Below are 21,813 nucleotides of genomic sequence, written 5' to 3'. Positions count from 1 at the left end.
TCGAAAATTACTGGGTTTTTTTGTTGTTTGCAAGGGAAAAGGAGAAAATGAGATCTATTTTCGTATCTAGTTCCTGAAACTAAAGCTAAAAACAAATTAGTATTCAAAAAAAAAAATCACGTAGTGGAAATCATAACTTCCAACTTATCAGAAAACTCCTAGAGTCTCAGGGATTTTTCTCCTCCCAATTTTTTCTCTATCTATCAATACGGTGTCCCATGAAAAGGAAAGAGTCACAAGCCACTGCTCCTTCTAGTATCAGGTATTAATTTCACTAAGACGACTTTAATAATTCAGAAATATCGACTCAAACAAAACAATGTGTGTGGTGCTACCTAAGAACCGACCTAGCGATGCATGGTCGTGGTCATTGCTTTGGGAATAGAGTACGCTCGCCAATTGGAGGGCTTGGGAAGACAAAACGCAGTGTGAGGCATCAATGAAAGCACATCGCAGGGGGAGGGGAGAGGAAGGAAAAGATCAGAGAGGATTAATGACTGCATTACTGGTGGGACGGGAGGAGGCAGTCGAGGACCCCGTGCAAGGGGAGTGGAGAGGTTCATTTTGCAGTGACCGTGGACTGGGGAGTGGGAGGAGGGGCAACTATCAACAGGAATCTCCCCCCTGTGGATGGGTGCGTCACTTACGCAGCCGCTTCTGGAAAGAGAAAATGTGCCCTCAGGTCAATCTCAAAGAGCAACTGCGACGGGAAGGGGGAGTGACCTTCCTAGGTGTGAGGGGAAATACAGGGTCACTTCCCAACGGACTTAGGGAGGAGATGTTGCCCTAGGTCCTCCTCGGTCATCGTGGGACAGAGGCGATTGTGGTGAGGACCCCCACAGCCGCGTGAGGGACATAAGAGACCCAGAGCTGAGGTGTGGGCGTTACCTGCAGGGTCACCTCCTGGGGGTCCCAGTGAGGCCGCAGGTGTTGCAGGAGGCTCAGGGCTCCCTCCCGGCAGCGCTGCTCCTCCTGATCCTGAACGGTGACGTTCAGCTTGGGCACCTCCGGGGAGCCGGGAGGGACGTGGATGTAATTGGCCATGGCCCAGGCGACGGCGGAGACTACCACCACGACGACGGCGACGGCGACCACGAGAACGGCGGGCGCCGACAGACTGGTGGATCCTTCCGTCCCGGGGCGCCCTCGCGGGAGGGCTGGGGGCGCTCGGACGGGCGGGCGAGCGGCAGGAGAACGTCTGGAGGCGGCACTGTCGCCGATCCGGGTCTGGACAGCAGCTGAACTGAGCCCGGGCCGCTCTCGGGAAAAATTCCTGTTGTCGGCGCTCGACCGCGGGCGGCCGCGGAGCATGCCGGGGCTGGCCTGACGCTGGCGTCACGCGCGGGGCGGGGCCTGCGCTGCGTCAGGGGGCGGAGGCGGGGTTTCTCGCCTTCCGTCACAATGGAACCGCTGTACCGCGATGGACTTGTAGGCCTGCGATTAGCACACACCCATCCCTGGGAACTGCTGGTCTGGAAAGCGGGGCTGCTTCTCCGGGATGAGCCCGAGCCCTGCCAAGCCCCTCAAGGCATTGAAGCTTTAGCTCACCTGATCCGAAAGATCGTGGGCATCCGGGCTCGAGTTAAAGACTGAATTTTTGTGGGAAGCAAGGGACACGTTCTAAAATAACCCTAGGATCACTCTCCGAACTTGTGCTGAGTCTAGGCAAGCAGTGTTACTCAGTCGCCTTGATCTTGGAGCTGCTGTGTACTGGGGACCTCATACTAGCCTGGTTAACTGTATTCCCATTAGAGTACACGGGATCGCAGTACTCGGGACAAGCTGAGTTCGGGTATTTGGGTAAGACAACTGCAACACTTAAGTTATTTGTGGAGTAAGATGTTCGACCATACAGAGAATAATTCGAAGCTGGGGAGAACAGGTTAGAGTCTGGTATATAGAAGAAAGGGAAGGAAAGGAATAGTTTTGAAGCTCAACACTAGAACAACCCGATGTCCGTGCCAGGGTACCTCGAGTGGGCCATGAAATCTTGCGTCTCAGTGCCTTACAGGGAATGGTAGAAACTGGATAAGCTACAAGTAAAGTATTGGGGCCTCCTAATTTTCCTTTTTGATGGAGGAAAACGGTCTGGGATTCCCTGCAGCACTTAGTACTTGGTGAATACGTTTGTTAGTAGTAAATAAAACCCTTAACTGGACTGAGTTTCATTAACATTCAAAATGTTTAATTACTTCACCAGCATTAAGTTTACATCCTGATTGTTAAAGAAAGAACCTACTTACCTTTGTAATTCGCAAAATAATTACTTCACCTATAACGGTAAACTTCCTAAACTAAAAAGAGGGGTGGAAATGGAGCTTTATAAAACAGCAAAGAAGTTGATTTAACATTTTTCAAATTTAGTGGGTTTTTTTGCTTGCTTTTTTTATTTGTTTTGAGACGGAGCCTCACTCTGCATCCAGGCTGGAGTGCAATGGTGCGATCTCGGCCCACTGCAACCTGCGCCTCCCGGGTGTAAGCGATTCTCCCGCCTCAGCCTCACGAGTAGCTGGGATTACAGGTGCGTGCCACCACGCCCAACAAATTTTTGTATTTTTAGTAGAGACGGGTTTCACCACGTTGGCCAGGCTGGTCTCGAACTCCTGACCTCAGGTGATCCACCCACCTCGGCCTACCAAAGCGCTGGGGATTATAGGCAGGGCGCGATGCCTCCCTGGCATGAGCCACCGCGCCCTGCCAGATTTAGGCATAATTTTCTACTAGAAACATTAGAGTGTGTGTTCCTTCCACTTGGGGGAGAAATCGTAAATATACTAATACTTTCACATTTCAGATAATATCCCTTGCATTTTTGTATAAAATGTATTTTTATTAAGCAGTTGACATTTTAAGAATTTTAAAACTTTAAGAATTGTAAAATAATTTAATTTAAAATTATGTTGCAAACTGCACTAGTTTGTAATGGTAAATAAGAGTCCATTAACAAGTAGAAGAAAAAGAAAAACAACTGTTAGGTACCTGAGAAAAAAAGTAACAAAAATGTACAGGATCCATGGATAAAATTAATGTAGAAATGAACCATATTCATAAATGAGAAAAGATTAATATAAAGGACTCAATTTTCCCTGAACTAATCAGTACATATAATGCAGTTCCAGTTAAAATCTCAAAAGGGTTTTTTTTACTGAACTTGTTAAAATGACATTGAAATTCATATCAAAAGTTAAGGTCCAAGAAAAGTGCTGTAATTGGGGAGAGAGGAATGGGGACAGGTAAGATGAGGGAATATATTGGGAGGACCAATCCTACCAGGATGTATTATATATTGGTTTAGGTATGGGCACATAAGCTACTAGAACATGATGAAGTCCCAGAACAAAACCCATACACATATGAGAACTTTGTATATAACAAAAGTACCATTACAAATTAATGAGAAAGTCCAGACTGATCAATGAACAGAAGTGGTACAGTTGCTTTTTGTATGAGAAAAAAATTTTGATCCCTCCCTCTTATTAGGCATAAAAATTAATTTGGGGAAGATTAAAAACCTAAATGTTAAAAGCAAAACTTTAAAAATGTGCAAGAAATATCAATTCTTATCAACCTAATCTATGGATTTAATTCTAATCACCCCAGGTTATGTCGTAGATATCAGCAAACCAGTTCTAATGTTTACATGCAAAGTCATAAGAGCCAGAGTAGCCAACACAATATTAAAGAAAAACAAAGTCAGAAAACAGACTTGAAGACAGTATAGCTGGGTGCAGTGGCTCATGCCTGTAATCCCAGCACTTTGGGAAGCTGAGGCGGGAGGTTCACTTGAGCCCAGGAGTTCAAGGCCAGCCTGGGCAACACAGTGAGACCTCATCTCTCCAAAAAAAAACTTAATTAGCCAGGTGTGGTGGTGCACACCTGTAGTCACAGCTACTCAGAGGCTGAGACAGGAGGATTGCCTGAGCCCAAGAGATTGAGGCTGCAGTGAGCCATGATCAAGTTACTGCACCCAAGCCTGGGCAACAGAACGAGACCTTGTCTAAAAAAAGAAAAAAATAATAGTATACATTCCAGTAATCAAGACAGTGTAGTATTGAGGCCAAGCTGAGTGGATCACTTGGGGTCAGTAGTTTGAGACCAGCCTGGCCAACTACTGAAGAGATGGTGAAACACTGTCTCTACTAAAAATATAAAACTTAGCTGGGCGTGGTGGCAGGCACCTGTAATCCCAGCTACTTGGGAGGCTGAGGCCGGAGAATCACTTGAACCTGGGAGATGGAGGTTGCAATGAACCAAGATCACACCACTGCACTTCAGCCTAGGTAATAGAGTGAGACTCTGTCTCAAAAAAAAAAAGAAAAGAAAAGAAAAGAAAAAAAGACATGTAGTACAGTGTAGCATTCTCAAAAGAATAGATAAATAGATCTATGAAACAAAATAGAGTCCAGAAGTAGATCCACGCAAATACTGTCAACTAATATTTAACAAAGGAAAAAGGCAATTCAAATTTTGAATAAATGGTGCCAGAACAACTGGATATACACTTGCAAAAAAAAAAAAAAGAATCCAGACACAGACCTTACACCTTTCACAAAAAGTAATTTAAAATGGATCGTAGACATAAATATAAAACACAAAACTATACAACTCTTAGAAAGCAACGTAACAGAACATCTAGGTGACTCTGGGTTTGGCAGTTACCCTTTAGATGCAACATCAAAAGCGCAACCCATGAAAGAAAACTGGTAACTTGTACTTCATTAAAATTAAAAACTTTTGCTCTGCAAAAGATAGTTAAGAGAATGAAAAGACAAGCCACAGACTGGAAAAAAAATGTTTGCAAAACATATTCAATAGAAGACTTCTATTCAAACTATACAAAGTACTCTTTAAACTTAACAATAGAAAAACCCAATTTTAAAATGGGCAAAAGATCAGAACAGATATCTCACCAAGAAGATATACAGATGGCACAAAAGCATATGAAAACATATTCAATACCTAAACAATGAGATACTATTACGTATCTATTGGAATAGCTGAAATCCAAAACACAACCAACCAAATGCTATGAAGATGTGAAGAGGAACTATCATCGCTGGTAGGATGCAAAATGGTACGGTCACTTTGGAAGACAGTCTGGCAGATTCTTACAGAGTTAAACATAGTCTTACCATACAATCTAGCAGTCATGTTCCTTGGTACCTACCCAGATGACCTGAAAACTTATGTCCACACAGAAACTTGCACACTAATGTTTTTAGCACCTTTATTCATAACTGTCAAAAATTGGAGCAACCAAGAAAATAGATGAATGTACAATAAAAACTGCTACATCCATAAAATGGAACATTATTGAATGATGAAAAGAAATGTAGGATCAAGTCACAAGAAGGGAAGAATGGAGCACAGGAGATTTTTAGGGCAATGAAACTATTCTATATGATATTATAATGGTGGATGCATGACATTATAAATTAGTCAAAACTCACGGAACTATGCAATACAAAGAGTGAACCTGAATATAAATTGTGGACTTTAGTTCATATTTGTGTTTTTGTCAGTCAACATACTCCCTTGCTGTAGTAGTTAATAAATGTAAATGAATAAAACAGTCCGAAAATATAGAATCAGATCTCTATGATTGTAAGTTAGAGAAGGATTCCTAAACAGACTCATAAAGCACGTACTATGAGGAAAAAGGATTGATAAATTTGAAAACATTAAAATTTGAAACCTCATGACTGAAAATACCATGAAGATAAATGACAAGCCATAAAAAGATAAGATATTTGCAATGTGTATGATCAAAAAAGTATTTATATTCAGGATACTACTAATAAATAAGGAAGTTAATCACCCAGTAGAATAACTGGCAAACAAATAGCAGTTTGAAGAAAAGGAAATCCAAATAGCCAATAAGCTTTTGAAACGGTACCTCCCTAATTGTAATGTCTAATAATTAAGATAATGTAAATTAGAATAATAATGAGACACCATTTCACACCCATTAGATTGGAAAAATTTTGAAGTCTGATAATGCCAAGTATACATTTCTTGTGGAGAAGTATATTTATTTGTAAAAACTTTGGAAAACAATTTTGCAAATTTTTATAAAGTTAATGGTAGACATTCTTTACCATCCAGCGGTTTCAATTCCAGGTAGATGCGAAAATCCCATACCATGTACATGATAAAGTGTATACAAGAATGTTCACTGCTGTCTTGCTCCTTGTATTGCTAAAAACTGGCAGCAGTCTAACTGTCCCACAATATGAAAATGATTAGGTGGATGGATAGTTAGATCAACAGATCATTAGATGTTAGAGAGACAGGAATATATTATGACAGAATAAAGATGGCAAATGGAACATATGCATCTACTTATGCACATATTCAGGAGGCAACAGCGGTCCTAGAAGTCGAAATTCAAGCAATAGTTCTGGAAACCCAACAGCCCTTCTGGTTAGTTGAGTTCTCTGTCTCTTCTCTCCACCTGTTTTTACCTATCTTCTGTTTCTAATTGTCTGGTTTTGCTTCCTCATGATTTCTGTGTACTGGCTTCTTTTCATGTGGCTTCCTATCATTTAGATCTTACTCAAAAGTTGTTCTCTGGAGGGGCATTTCCATCCATCACTTCCCTTATCACAACGACCTGTTTTATTTTTTATATATCATAAAACAATGGGAGTTACCTTGGAATCAATGTATTCACTTTTTTTTCCCCAGCAAAGCAGCAAAAGTTTATTAAGCATAGTAACACTCCCAGAGAGGAGAGAGTGCGCTGACTTCTGTGAAATGAGATCAGCTAAAATCAGTGTATGTTTTATTTACCTTTTTAGTGTCCCTCTTACGTATTAGAATGTTAGTGCCAGCAAAGCAGAGCCACAGCTTGTCTATTGCCACATTTCCACTGCCTACAATAGTGCCTAGAACATAAAAAGATAATAAATGCTTAAGTCCACCTAATTAGTCCTGAAACTGTGCCAGTCTCACATAAGAATAGCACTCAGCCAGGGGCTGTATCCGCTTAACTCATTATGCTGAAATCACCTGCCTGATCATTTCCTAGGCCACTGGCCAGCCCACTAGTTATCTTTGAGTCTGGAAAAAAATCTTAGCTACAGGGTGTCAGTAAAATATTCCAGCATCTTGCAACACAGGTTGAGAGAATATAACATAGCTATAAAGATGTAACATTATTTTGAAGTATACAACACATTTAATAGTCCCTTTCCCATACTTCACATGGCATTGGGACCCTCCAATACCTGGAATGTCCTGCCTCCTATGTCTGCTTCTTACACCCTCACTCATCCTTCAAAGCTTAACTCTCCAGCAATCTTCTTCATGGAGCTTATCTGGATTTTCCTAGTCCAAATTTACTTCTCCCTCTTATATATCTGTTAAAACACCTACAAAATTCTGCCTTATGACACCCACATTGTAGATTTAAGTCATAATGATTATACCACATATAAAAGACTAGAAAAGCTGTTTCTAACTTGTTACATAATGAGCATTTGTCTGAGGGAATGAAAGGATCACTGAATATAAACCCAGGGGTGCTCTGGTTGTTACGTGACAAGGGTCTGGATTCAGACCCCAAGAGAGGGTTCTTGGATCTCATGCAAGAAATAATTCAGGGCGAATCCACAGTGCAAAGTGAAAGGAAGTTTATTAAGAAAGTAAAGGAATAAAAGAACAGCTACTCTATAGACAGAGCAGCCCCAGGGGCTGCAGATTGCCTATTTTTATGGTTATTTTTTGATAGTACGCTAAACAAGGGGTGGATTATTCATGCCTCCTCTTTTTAGACCACATAGGGTAACTTCCTGACATTGTCATGGAATTTGTAAACTGTCATGGTGCTGGTGGGAATGTAGCAGTGAGGGCAACCAGAGGTCACTGTCATCACCATTTTGGTTTTGGTGGGTTTAGGCTGGCTCCTTTACTGCAACCTGTTTAATCAGCCATCCCTCTTGTTTTTTCTGAGCAGCAGTCAGAGATCACTGGTTGGTTTACAGGAATAAGCAGGGCTGGCCTAAATTGCAGAAAGAAAAACAGCAGATGAGACTACAATTTAATAGCAAGTATACCATAGTTATTGAAACATAATCTCTCTCCAGTTTCCCATTGCTACTAAAGATAAATTATGGTAAGACCAATTTGCTTTATTATACTTGGCTTGATTATTTGTATAAAGTGCAGCAAGAATCATAATTTGCCATATAGGCTTTTTCATTGGCTTTGATGGAAATTTGTTCCATAAGGAATCTCAGATAACACTTTTTTAGAGCCAAGTCCTGCCATGGGTTTGTACCCTCAAGTACCCAAGTTGAGTAAATTCCTTTCCTCTTGGGGTCCCAAGATAACTTGGGGCTTCTGGACCTGAGAAAAAGTGACATTCTTTACTTACCACAGGTAGAAAACCTGTACAAGGGACTGTGTAGGCAATGTATGAGTCCAGTTCCCCAAAGGGCTTTCATTGGTTTTACAAGTCAAGTTTGACTCCTTAAAGGAAAGCACACCATTCCAGTTAAAGCCTTGGTAAAATAACCAATTTCTCCAATTGCGTCCTGTTGCAAAAGAAAACTGATTCTTATTGCACTTATGTAAATAACCACACTTAACTTATTGCCATAAGTTAAGAATACTCACAAATAGTCTCCAAATTCTGGAGAAATCAGATAGAGAGAAACAAATATGCTCCAAATGTTATTCACAGCAGTATAGTTTACTCAATTGCTACAAGCTGTAAATAGCTCAAAAGAAAAGTTTTCTTGACTCTGGGAAAAAAAAAAAAAAGGATCAGCAATGTTTTAAGCAAAACGTCACACAGATTACTTCTGCTTTTTATTGATTCTGGTTATTTAGTTAACTCCTGTTTTGCTTGATCTTCATGAACACTTTAGCTGTCTGTGACAGTTCTGAAAGTTGTTTCCTGTATTCTAATGTCACAATTTTCAAAGTGTCAGAAACCTGCATATAAGAATGTCTGTTAGAGTTCTATAGCTGATTATAAACCAGCTTCTATGGAGAGTTAAAACAAGACAAAAATTGTCTGTGGATGACGAAACGTCTTAGGACAGCCACAGTCAAAAACACAATTGACAAAGGAATTTTGGTTACCTCTCTGGCACAAAATGATTTTATGTAACAATATAATTACTCATAACATACACTAAGCCATATTAGAATTACAGAAGTTTCCCATAATTTTGGAACATATATTAATAACACATTTACAGCCCAAAGAAAACCAAACACCATTTCATATTTGATAATGCTTCCTATGTAATTTATTTTTCTTGAGACAGAGTCTCATTCTGTCGTCCAGGCTGGAGTGCAGTGGCACAATCTTGACTCACTGCAAGCTCTGCCTCCTGGGTTCACACCATTCTCCCACCTCAGCCTCCCGAGTAGCTGGGACTACAGGCACCCGCCACCATGCCTGGCTAACTTTTTTGTAGTTTTTGGTAGAGACGGGGTTTCACTGTATTAACCAGGATGGTCTCGATCTCCTGACCTTGCGATCCACCCATCTCGGCCTCCCAACGTGCTGGGATTACAGGCGTGAGCCACCGCGCCTGGCCCTATATAACTTTTATACCAAATAAGCCAAATGTCACTGTTGCATTAGTGCATTATTGATGTCAAACCCAATTCTTAATGAAACCTTATCAATAAATGTATTTAATTTTTATCAGTTTGACCAAAGGTAAGATTTTCATAAACCTTTTACAACCCTTTACAATTTTTGTTAAAGAGCAGATCATAAGCAGGGTTTTGCTTTAAGAAAAACCTGTTAGGCCAGGCATGGTGGTTCACACCTGTAATCCCAGCACTTTGGCAAGCTGAGGTGAGTGGATTGCCTGAGGTCAGGAGTTTGAGACCAGCCTGACCAACACAATGAAATCCCATCTCTACTAAAAATACAAAAATTAGCTGGACATGGTGGTATGCACCTGTAAACTCAGCTACTTGGGAGGCTGTGACAGGAGAATCACTTGAACCCAGGAAGCTGAGGTTGCAGTGAGCCTAGATCACACCATTGTACTCCAGCCTGGGCAACAGACCAAGACTCTGCCTCAAAAAAAAAAAAAAAAAAAAAAGGAAAACCTGTTGTGCTTTTATTCCAGTGGTTAATTTGCAGAAAAACTGAATAATATCCCTTTAACTTTAGCCAATGTCCACACAGAATCTGTTTTACAGGTTAATTTTTCATAAACCATTAGACATTTTTCCTTTCTTAAACAATCCTTTAACACTTTAGGCAGAAAAAAATCTACCTTCCCATGACTTCTTATACTCTTTCACCAAAAACACATTTTACTTTCTTTACACACCTTGCATGTAAAGTTGTTTCTTTGTAGTTTTAATTACATGTTATAATGTTAACTTTTAGCAACTTCTATTTTTGTTGAAAACCTTGGTAAATCTGAGATTTTAATTATGTACTAAGTGTGGATCCTACTCTAAGACACACCAGGCAGAAGTACATATAAGAGCTGACTCTGCAGCATAGCTAGGGGATGTGGCTAATTCTACATGTTCCCAGGCCTTACCTTCCTTAAGCAGGCAAGTTGTACAGTAAGAGTCATGGTAGCATTGCATGAAGCATTTAGAAGGCCTAACAACCTTTGAATTGTACATTTCTTGCATAAATTTCCTCCACAAATCCTTTCAAGACTTACACAGACTATCTGAGACATTCTTGAACTTTCTGACTTGCCCTAAACATCAATAGTCATTTTACTTTAAGACAAGAATTGGCCATACAAGATCATTTCTCATATAAAATCTCTTTTTTCATAATTTTCTTTGTATAGCTAGGGTGCATGGTGAATTCCACATGTCCCCAGACCTTATCTAGAATCTAATGGCTTTAAGATAGGTAAATTGAACAATTTTCAAGCAGTTTATGACCTTAAAGCATTTAGTAAACTTATTATCTGACCTGCATAATTTAGACCAAATATCTTTACTTACCAATAATTTTTAAAACTACCTTGGCCGGGCACGGTGGCTCATGCCTGTAATCTCAGCACTTTGGGAGACTGAGGAGGGTGGATCACAAGGTCTGGAGTTCAAGACCATCCTGGCCAACATGGTGAAACCCCATCTCTACTAAAAATACAAAAAATGAGCTGGGCATGGTGGCATGCACCTGTAGTCCCAGCTACTTGGGAGGCTGAGACAGGAGAATCACTTGAACCCAGGAGGCGGAGGTTGCAGTGAGCCCAGATTGCACCACTTCACTCCAGGCTGGTGACAGAATGAGACTCCATCTTAAAAAAACAAAACAAAACTATCTTTAGTTCCCAAAGATTACTTAAGTCACATGACTAAAAGTCATTACACTTTTTTACTTTTCTGATAAAATATTAAGCTCTTATTATTTTTCAATTAAGCTATTTCATATGTAAATATAACAAACATAATACATATAAATACATAGACAGAAGATACAAGATCATCCCCTAGGCCAGGAATTGAAGCCTGAATCCAGGCCACCATTGTGAAAAGAGAAAGCATGACCACATGGTTACAAGGTCAAGTTCCCAAGGGCATAACTGACCAGAGAGAAACTTCATCCAGTTTACACACACACACACACACACACACACACACACACACACACACACAGCAGGGCGGGGGAGAGAGAGAGAGAGAAACCAGAAATCTGACTGGTAAGAAATTCTTATCCTTTTGCTGGCATTACAGGCTTCTGGATTCCCTTTCCACGAGCAGCCCTAGTGACCCAGCTGGCTGTACACAGCCCCAACGGCCAAGCCACAACACAAAGGAAAATTATCTTTTTCTGTTCTGGCCAGAGCAAAATACATGTGACAAAACGTAGACATTAGCCACTCTGCTTAGCACCCATTATTAAACTTGAAAGGCTTAAACTTGCCCCTGGTCGGGCCCCATCATGGTTAATCCAACCTCTGATCAGGAATTTCAACATGTGGTCTCTGGGCAAGATGGTCACCCTGAATAATAGAAAAGATAAGAAAGAGAAAGGAGAGAAAGAAAAGCATTGCCTGTGGCGGGGTGGGGAAGGCAAAATGATCAGGGAGGCCAGAGAAAGACCCACCCATTGCATCGACACTGAAAAGGTCAGGCGGCTGCTGCAGGGATCTTTTCCAGCAATCCTATCAGCTTTCAAGTTTTGCCTTTTGGGGAAGAAAATGCTCCCCATGTCACCCAATCCTGTACATGCCTAATCCTAGCACCCACAAGTCTCAGCAGAGTGCAAGGCAGATTAATCCAAAGAAAATAGCAGTTAACAACCCATAGTGCCGAAGCTGTCCTTAGCCAAGAGGAACTTTATCAAGAGGGGCCTCTAATTCCCTAAATCTTAGAAGACCTCTAATCCCCTTCTAAGTTGGGCCTCTAACCCAAGGCCAGTCAAGCATCCTTGCCTTTTATTAAGAGGGGCCTCTAACCCACTCTGTCTTAGGAGAGACTATAACTCCACTAACTTGGGCCTGTAACAAGCCCATTCTTTATCTGGGTACCATACCACTTACCCAAAGTCGTCCAATCAGTGTTGCTGTCTATCTCCTTCAGGTTGGGGGAGGTTTCTTTAGTATTGTCCCTTCACAATTGGCCAGAAAGATGCTACAGGACCCCAACACTTACCCAAAGGTAGCTGTTGGGTCCGGGTTTCTACACTATAGTCCCTCCTGTGGTCACTAGAAATATGTTATAGGACAGGGGTCTGGATTCAGGCCGCAAAAGAGGGTTCTTGGATCTTGTGCAAGAAAGAATTGAGGGCGAATCTGCAGTGTAAAGTGAAAGAAGGTTAATTAAGAAAGTAAAGGAATTAAAGAACAACTACTCGATAGAGCAGCCCCAAGGGCTGCCGGTTGCCCATTTTTATGGTTATTTCTTGATGATATGCTAAACAAAGGGTGGATTATTCATGCCTCCCCTTTTTAGACCATATAAAGTAGCTTCCTGATGTTGCCATGGCATTTGTAAACTGCTATGGTGCCGATGGGAGGGGGGCAGTGAGGACGACCAGAGGTCACGCTTGTCACCATTTTGGTTTTGGTGGGTTTAGGCCAGCTCCTTTACTGCAACCTATTTTATCAGCAAGGTCTTTATGATCTGTATTTTGTGCCAACCTCCTATTTCATCCTGTGACTTAGAATGCCTTAACCATCTGGGAACGCAGCCCAGCAGGTGTTAGCCTCATTTTACCCAGCTCCTATTCAAGATGGAGTTGTTCTGCTTCATATGCTTCTGACATGGTCATAAATGTTTTAATTACAATGGGATTAGATTTAGTTACCAGAGTGTTGCAGGAAGTCAGGGACCCTGAACAGAGGGGTTGGAGCCATGGCAGAGGAACATAAATTGTGAAGATTTCATTTTAAGATGGACATTTATCAGTTCCCAAATAATACTTTTATAATTTCTTATGCCTGTCTTTACTTTAATCTCTTAATCCTGTTATCTTCGTAAGCTGAGGATGTATGTCACCTCAGGACCACTGTGATAATTGTGTCACTTGTACAAATTGATTATAAAACGTGTGTTGGAGCAATAGGAAACCAGTGCACCTTGAAAAAGAACAGAATAACAGCAATTTTTATGGAACAAGGTAAGACAACCATAAGGTCTGACTGCCTGCAGGGTTGGGCAAAAAGAGCCGTATTTTTCTTCTTGCAGAGAGCCTATAAATGGATGTGCAAGTAGGAGAGATATCGCTAAATGATTTTCCTAGCAAAGAATGTTAATATTAATACCTTGGGAAAGGAATGCGTTCCTGGGGGGAGGTCTATAAATGGCCACTCTGGGAATGTCTGTCTTGTGCAGTTGAGATAAGGACTGAGATATGCCCTGGTCTCCTGCAGAACCCTCAGGCTTACTAAGGTGGGGAGAAACTCTGCCTTGGTAAATTTGAGGTCAGACCGGTTCTCTGCTCTCGAACCCTGTTTTCTGTTGTTTAAGATGTTTACCAAGACAATACAGGCACTGCTGAACATAGACCCTCATCAGTAGTTCTGCTTTTGCCCTTTGTCCTGTTCCCTCAAAAGCATGTGATCTTTGTTTGACCCTTATTAGTAGTTCTGCTTTTTGCCCTTTGAAGCATGTAATCTTTGTACCTCCTCCCTGTTCTTACACTCCCTCCCCTTTTTAAACCCTTAATAAAAACTTGCTGGTTTGAGTTTCAGGCAGGCATCATGGTCCTACCGATATGTGATGTCACCCCTGGCAGCCCGGCTGTCAAATTCCTCTCTTTATACTGTCTCTCTTTATTTCTCAGCCGGCCGACACTTACAGAAAATAGAAAGAACCTGCATTGAAATATTGGGGGTGGGTTCCCCCAATACAGAGTAACAACATAAAGAATTTGCAGAAGAAAATATTCTGTGAAACAAGATCATGTAGGCATGTCTAACAGCTAGATCATCCACCAAATTACAAACATGTTCAAAATGAAATCACTCACACACCTCATAGAAAATCAGTTAATTCATGTCATTGTAGAGAGAACTGAATATTCAGGAATTCAAAACATCTGTGATACCAGACTTCAAAGACATACATGCTTTGCCCCCACCTTCCATGAAAGCAAGGGAAAAAGAAGGCCACTAAGGGCTGAGATTTTTAGAGATGCTACGTCAAAATGAGGCTGCCACTATTCTGCACTTTTCGACTTTAAGACAGAGTAAGGGATCTGGTCATCTATAAAACTGCTGCAGCGCCGGGCGCAGTGGCTCAAGCCTGTAATCCCAGCACTTTGGGAGGCCGAGGCGGGTGGATCACGAGGTCAGGAGATCGAGACTATCCTGGCTAACATGGTGAAACCCCGTCTCTACTAAAAATACAAAAAACTAGCCGGGCGTGGTGGCGGGCGCCTGTAGTCTCAGCTACTTGGGAGGCTGAGGCGGGAGAATGGCGTGAACCCGGGAGGCGGAGCTTGCAGTGAGCCGAGATCACGCCACTGCACTCCAGCCTGGGAGCACAGCGAGACTCCGTCTCAAAAAAAAAAAAAAAAAAAAACTGCTGCAGCAACCACATCAATCATCTAAGAAAGGCTTACTACTTACATGTGTGCTCAGTTGTAATACCTAATATTTAACTCTATACAACCTGCCTCTTGGTTCTTATTCTATCTTGTCTCTTTTTGTATTTCTAGAATCAGAAATTATAGAGTTATAAATTATAATTCTATTTCATACATAAGATTATCTCGAGAGCTGGAATTCTATCATTTTTCCTTTGATATCCTCAGCAGTCTTAAGACTGTGTTTACATATTGTAAATTATAATTGTGGGTTTAATTGAACAAAGAAACATACCAAACTGTCCCTAATTTTCATAATCTAAAATATATAAGGGAAAAATTGTAAACATCAGTATATGAGTAATGAAAAAGGATGTACCTTACAAATGTTAGATCACATCTTTAAGCCATAAATTGTGAGGTCAGCACAGGAATAAAGAGATCAATACAAAAAGAAAGATTCAATGATATATGGTATGTAGAATGTAAAAAAGGCAATATTTTAACTCAGTAGGGGAAAGTTATTAAAAAATAATATTGAGGCTGGGCACAGTGGCTCACACCTGTAATCCAAACACTTTGAAAGGCTGAACAAGGTAGGATCTCTTGAGCCCAGGAGTTTGAGACCAGCCTGGGCAACAGAGTAAGACCCTGTCTCTACAAAAAAAATAAATAAATAAATTAGCCGAATGTGGCCATGGTACAAACCTAGAGTCCCAGCTACACAAGAGGCTGAGCCGGGAGGATTGCTTGAACCCAGGAGGTTGAAGCTGCAGTGAGCCAGCCTGGGTGACAGAGCAAGACCCTTTTTTAAAATAATAATGATAATGATAGATTACTTTTCACAGATTTTGGTAAAGTCGTTTCAGTAATCAATGTTATTTAAGTTGTAGTAATAAAAAATTCACAAGTGCTGATAAATACTTCATCATTATATAAATATCAAATATATGCATATATATTTGCATATATAAATGCAAACACATATAATATTCTAAAACTATATTTATACATATTTATATATTATGTATATATAATATATACATATATACATTCAGTATATATACATGTATATATATAATATATACACATACATAATATAACACGTATATGTTATGTATGTATATAATATATAAATATGTACATATATAAATATACGCATTTATAAATCTATATATAGTGACAAATACATGACTCTAAAGATGAAAAAACAGATACTTCGCTTGCTTAAATCCTGGAGGTTTCTTAATCCATTTTTCCTCAGGGCTTAGGTAATGATTGCCATTTAGTAGCCACTTAATTAATTGTTGAGTGATAAAACTGGTAACAGACTAAATATGTTCTGCATTACAGTTTAAAATTTTTTTTTCAGACTCTACGCTGAATTGAATAATCAGCCTTTATTGTTTTACTACTATTCCAACTTTCCCCCAAATGAATGCAATCACTTTAACACCAATTCCTAAGTTAAACTTTTAATATCTTTACACCTATTCGGTTCTTCATAAGGAATGTTTTCAAAAATGTTTTGATATTTTGAAGAGAGGATTTCAGAGCAATTATGTACCCACAAACTACAAAAGGTTAATGCCAACTACTTGTGTGACTGTAGTATATGAAAGACACACAAGAACCATTTTCTCCAGCTTCAGATTCTACTTGGCTTTGCTCCAACGCGTGCAATGTTTTTAAGACTTTCTTGTTCTTTAGAGATGTAGTGAAGGGGATTAAAAGGATGTGAACTTTGTAGTTAGACAGTCCTGCTGTCGAATTTGAGCAATTTTTTTTTTTTTTTTTTTTTTTGAGATGGAGTCTCGCTCTGTTGCCCAGGCTGGAGTGCAGTGGCCCGATCTCAGCTCACTGCAAGCTCCGCCTCCCGGGTTCACGCCATTCTCCGGCCTCAGCCTCCCGAGTAGCTGGGACTACAGGCGCCCGCCACGTCGCCCGGCTAGTTTTTTGTATTTCTTAATAGAGACGGGGTTTCACCGTGTTAGCCAGGATGGTAATTTGAGCAATTTATTACATCTCTTTTAACCTCAGTTTCCTAATCTCTGTTGTTATCACTGCAAAACCATTGCAAAACAGTGATAACAACAGTGATGCAGAGAAGATTTAAATAGATGATTGTCAATTCTTTGAAATAATTCCTGGTGCTAGGAAGGGCTCAAATATGTTTTGAGCCAATATTATTAAATATTTATCTGAATTAAATAAAATGGTATATAATAGCTATTATTGCATGAGTTATGTTATTATTAGTAAGTAGTAGAAGAGGTAAAAGATGTTCTTAACTTAATCCAGGGAAATTGTTCCAATGTTTAAACTTTAATTAGTTCAGAACCCAGAACTTCAGAATCTAGAACTGAGTTAAAACTTTGGGGTCTGCTTTTCTTTTCTTTCCTTGGGGTAAGTTTATCACAGGCTAGCAGGGAATATGCTGGGAAAAAGTAAAGAGAATATCAAGGACCTACTTTCTCTTGTCCTTTGTTATCTACTAAGTCTGCTCATGTTACTCTCCTTTTTTTCCCATTGTATATTTTAAAGCTGCTGTGAGTAACATGACCTGGAAAGAGAGCACTAGCAAGGAATAAGGAGTGATACAGTGACTGGTGGCTAAGAGATAATGTCTGCAAGTCACCTAAAACCATTGCAGACACAGGGAGATTGGCTTTTATGGATTTGGAGGATTCCTGATTTTGAAGACTCTGATGATTGCTAAAGAGTTAAATGAAATACTAGTGTGTTTTTGTGTGTGTGTTTTGTTTTTGTTTGTTTGTTTGTTTTTATAAAAACAGGCAGAATGTAGCCCTATTAATTGTAAACTGGCGAGATAAACCAGGATGCCTTGGTAACCACTAGACAACAGATTGTCAAGAAATACAGTAATAACCATCCAAAAGAGTTTAAAGTACAATGAGGCGAAATCCTGATGGCTTTAAAAGAATAGAGCCTACTGTACCAATTAATTAACTTTTATGATAGTGTTAGACCATTAGTGACAACGAGGAAACATTGGATTTAATATATTTGAACTGTGGTAAGATGTGATTCTTTCTTTTTATCAACACATTAAAACCATATGGTCTAGAATCCAGTATTATAAATTAGAAAATTGACTGGAACTCTTATCCAAATGGTTCACAGTACTGTTGCTGCTGAAATTTACTAAATGGGTCTATTTAAGGATCAGTCCAAGGGATTTTTAATATACTTATATGAGACAAGGATGAGACATTTTAGTTTCTACCCACTCATACACCTCTGAGTCAGTGCTTAGAAACAGTAATTGCCAAACTGAGGTACACCTTCTTGACCCAAAACTATATGTCTGAAACAAATATGTAAGAGGTGTCCAAACACAGACCTTCAGATGGAAAAAATAAAAAGGAAGGTGGAGGAGAAAAGGGAAAGAGGCAGAGAGGTAGAAAAACCTAAATAATATAAGATGTCCTAATTAGCTATAAAAGGAATACAAAACTTATGTATTTAGATAGATACAAATTGACTCCTTTAATGTAGTTATCTCTTGAGCTGATCACAAAATAATAAATGATAAAAGCAGTACACATGACAAATTATAAAAAACCAAAATTATCAACCTGAGGGTGAAAACAAGGACCAAATATTATGAAGCAAATGAATATTCTTCTAAGTAAAAACTGAGTCAAAAGGAAATTTAAAATATATTGTAGTAGGCCATTCTTGCATTATTATAAAGAAATACTTGAGCTTGGGTAATTTATAAATAAGTGAGATTGAATTGGCTTACAGTTCTGTGGGCTTTACAGGAAGCATGGTGCTGGCATCTGCTAAGCTTCCAGCGAGGCCTCACCAAGCTTACAATCATGGTGGAAAGTGGAGGGGGACCAGGCACATCACATGGTGAAAGCAGGTGAAAGTGAGAGAGTGGAGTGAGGAGGTGCCACACACTTTTAAATGACCAGATCTTGCATGAATTTAAAGCGAGAACTGACCTATCACCAACGGAATGGCCTAAGCTGTTCATGAGGGATCCATTCCCATGGTCCAAACACCTGCCACCAGGCCTCACCTCCAGCATTGGAGATTACATTTCAACATGAGATTGAACTGGGGACAAATATCCAAACTATATATACACTGATATTATTTTCAAATTTATTGATATGAAAACTATATACAAAAATGGGCTACTGCTAAATCAGAACTTTTTTATTATCAGAATAGGAGAAGAGAAGATAAGCACTGTGCTTAACATTTAAAAAAATATCGGGGCTGGGTGCAGTGGCTTACGCCTATAATCCCAGCATTTTGGGAGGCCGAGGAGGTGAGCAGATGACCTGAACTCAGGAGTTTGAGACCAGCCTGGGCAATGTGTTAAAACCCTGTCTTCACAAAAAATACAAAAATTAGCCAGACATGGTGGCTTGCACCTGCAGTCCCAGCTACTTGGGAGACTGAGGTGGGAGGATTGTTTGAGCCTGGGAGGCAGAGATTGCAGTTTGCTGAGGTAGCACCACTGCACTGTGTCTCAAAAACAAAAACAAAAACAAAAACCTTCAGGGAGGGGAAATGGGAAGAGCAGTCTCTCTTTCAGCTTAGCCAAGGCCACCTGAGCTATAATAGAATGTGCAAATATAAATGGGATTCTGTTGTGCCACCAATAACCAGTTCAGGGGAAAATATTTTTTCAAGAAAAAAAAAAAAAAAAGATTGCATAGGCATTTGCAGCATAAAGAGTAAGTTACTCAGGAATAAAGATGTGCAAGAACTTTTTCTTTTTCTTCTTTGGCATATGCTCATTTTAAAAATTATAAAATATTAAAATGTAGAAAGAAAGAAAGAGTGTCTTTTTTTCTACTTGGCAATCATTACAAATAACATTAGCTCCACACAGTTTCGTTAAAAATAATTTAATCCAAACAGTGATTAGTCTAAACAACAAAGTGGTCAAAACACATTCTCAGTAACTAACTTTTATACATGATGCTTCATTTACCAATTTCTCGATCATTATACATCTTTAATAATTTTTGTCTGGTTTTGGAATTTTTCAGTTGGTTTTCCTGTTTTTCTTAAGTATTTTCAGCTAATTCTATAGGTCTGAGCTATATGAACACTGAAATTTAAAAAATAACCTAAATACTAAGTGGGAAACAAATTTGTGTTATCCAGGCTGCATAAACTTAGGCAGTCAATACATTAAAATGTAGTCACAAAAAGTATCCATTGAAATGAAAAACAAAATAAGGTGACCAAACTGTATGTAATGTGCTTTCAAGTTAAAAAACTAAAATTAAAAAATACATATATATGCACATATATATCTATATTTATGCTCAGAAAGGGATTTAGGAAGGTAGAAGTCATTGTTCAACATAAACAATATAAACCAATATTTTTATTGTAAATTGACAAATTATTGTATATATGAGGTACAAAGTGATATTATGTCTCATATATACATACAATGTAGAATGATTAAATCAAGCGAATTAACACATCCATCACCTCAAATACATATCATTTTTTGTGGTGAGAACATTTGCAATTTACTCTCTTAGCAACTTTTTACATCTTTTTTTATTTATTTATATTTATTTATGTATGTATTTATTTATTTATTTATTATACTTTAAGTTCTGGGATACATGTGCAGAACGTGCAGGTTTGTTACATATGTGTAAACGTGCCACAGTGGTTTGCTGCACCCATCAACCCATCATCTACATTAGATATTTCTCCTAATGTTCTCCCTTCCCTAGCCCCCCACTCCCTGACAGGCCGTGGTGTGTCATGTTCCCCTCCCTGTGTCCATATGTTCTCATTGTTCAACTCCCACTTATTATTAACTATGGTCATGATGCTGTGCAATAATCTCAAAAAACGTATTTCTCCTAACAGAAACTTATTACCTTTTAACCAACATCCCTACTATCCCCAGCCTTTGATAGCCACCATTCTACTCTCTACTTTTATAAGGGTTCAATTGTTTTTCTGTTTGTTTGTTTGGTTTTTTTTTGTTTGTTTTTTGAGAAAAGAAGGAAGGAAGGAAGGAAGGAAGGAGAGAGGGCGGGAGCAAGGAAGGAAGGAAAGGAGGGAGGGAGGATGTCTTGTCTGTCGCTCTGTCACCCAGGCTGGAGTGCAGTGGCATGATCTCAGCTTACTGCGGCCTCTACCTCTTGGGTTCATGCAGTTCTCCTGCCTCAGCCTCCCGAGTAGCTGTGACAACAGATTTATGCCACCACGCCCGGCTATATAAGTATTTGATTGTTTTACATTCCACATTAAGTGAGTTCATGTGTTTTTCTGTGCCTGGTTTAGTACACTTAGCATAATGTCCTCCAGGTTCATCCATGTTGTCTCAAATGACAGAATTTCCTCTTTTTTTAATGCTGAATACTATTTTACTGTGAATATATACCACATTTTCTTTATCTATTTGTCCATTGATGGACACTTAGGTTGATCTCATAACTTGGCTATTGCAAATAATGCTGTAATGAACATGGTAGCACAGACATCTCTTCAACATACTGATTTCATCTCCTTTGCATATATACCAAAAGTGGCATTGCTAGATCATATGGTAATTGTATTTTTAGTTTTTTGCAGAATCTCCATACAGGTTTCCATAATGGCTATATTAAGCTACATCCCCATCAACAGTGTAAAAGGGTTTACTTTTCTCCAAATCCTCACCAAAATTTCTCTTTTATCTTTTTTGATAATAGCCATTCTGACAAGTATGAGGTGATAGCTGTTTGTGGTATTAAACTGCATTTCCCTAATGAATAGAGATGTTGAGCATTTTTTAATATATCTGTTGGTCATTTGTATGTCTTCTTTTG

At 39.5% G+C, this 21,813-nt stretch overlaps 1 protein-coding gene and 1 long non-coding RNA gene across 2 annotated transcripts in view; one reads left to right on the top strand and one right to left on the bottom strand.

Moving 5' to 3' along the window:
* Positions 1-2,164, bottom strand: part of ETNK1 (ethanolamine kinase 1) — a 64,786-nt gene extending 62,622 nt beyond the window's left edge. The window contains exon 1 of the mRNA XM_025401797.1: positions 889-2,164. Within this exon, the coding sequence (XP_025257582.1) occupies positions 889-1,311 (423 nt within the window). The 5' untranslated portion in view covers positions 1,312-2,164. The remainder of the gene's footprint in view (positions 1-888) is intronic.
* LOC112634407 lies at positions 1,429-17,718 on the top strand. The gene is made up of 2 exons (XR_003121770.1): positions 1,429-1,792; positions 17,528-17,718. It is a non-coding gene; the product is annotated as an uncharacterized LOC112634407 (long non-coding RNA).
* Positions 17,719-21,813: the final 4,095 nt, after the last annotated feature.

Source organism: Theropithecus gelada, chromosome 11, assembly GCF_003255815.1.
Source record: "Theropithecus gelada isolate Dixy chromosome 11, Tgel_1.0, whole genome shotgun sequence".
In the NCBI taxonomy this organism is placed as follows: domain Eukaryota; kingdom Metazoa; phylum Chordata; class Mammalia; order Primates; family Cercopithecidae; genus Theropithecus; species Theropithecus gelada.
This window is presented reverse-complemented; position numbering and strand designations above follow the sequence as displayed.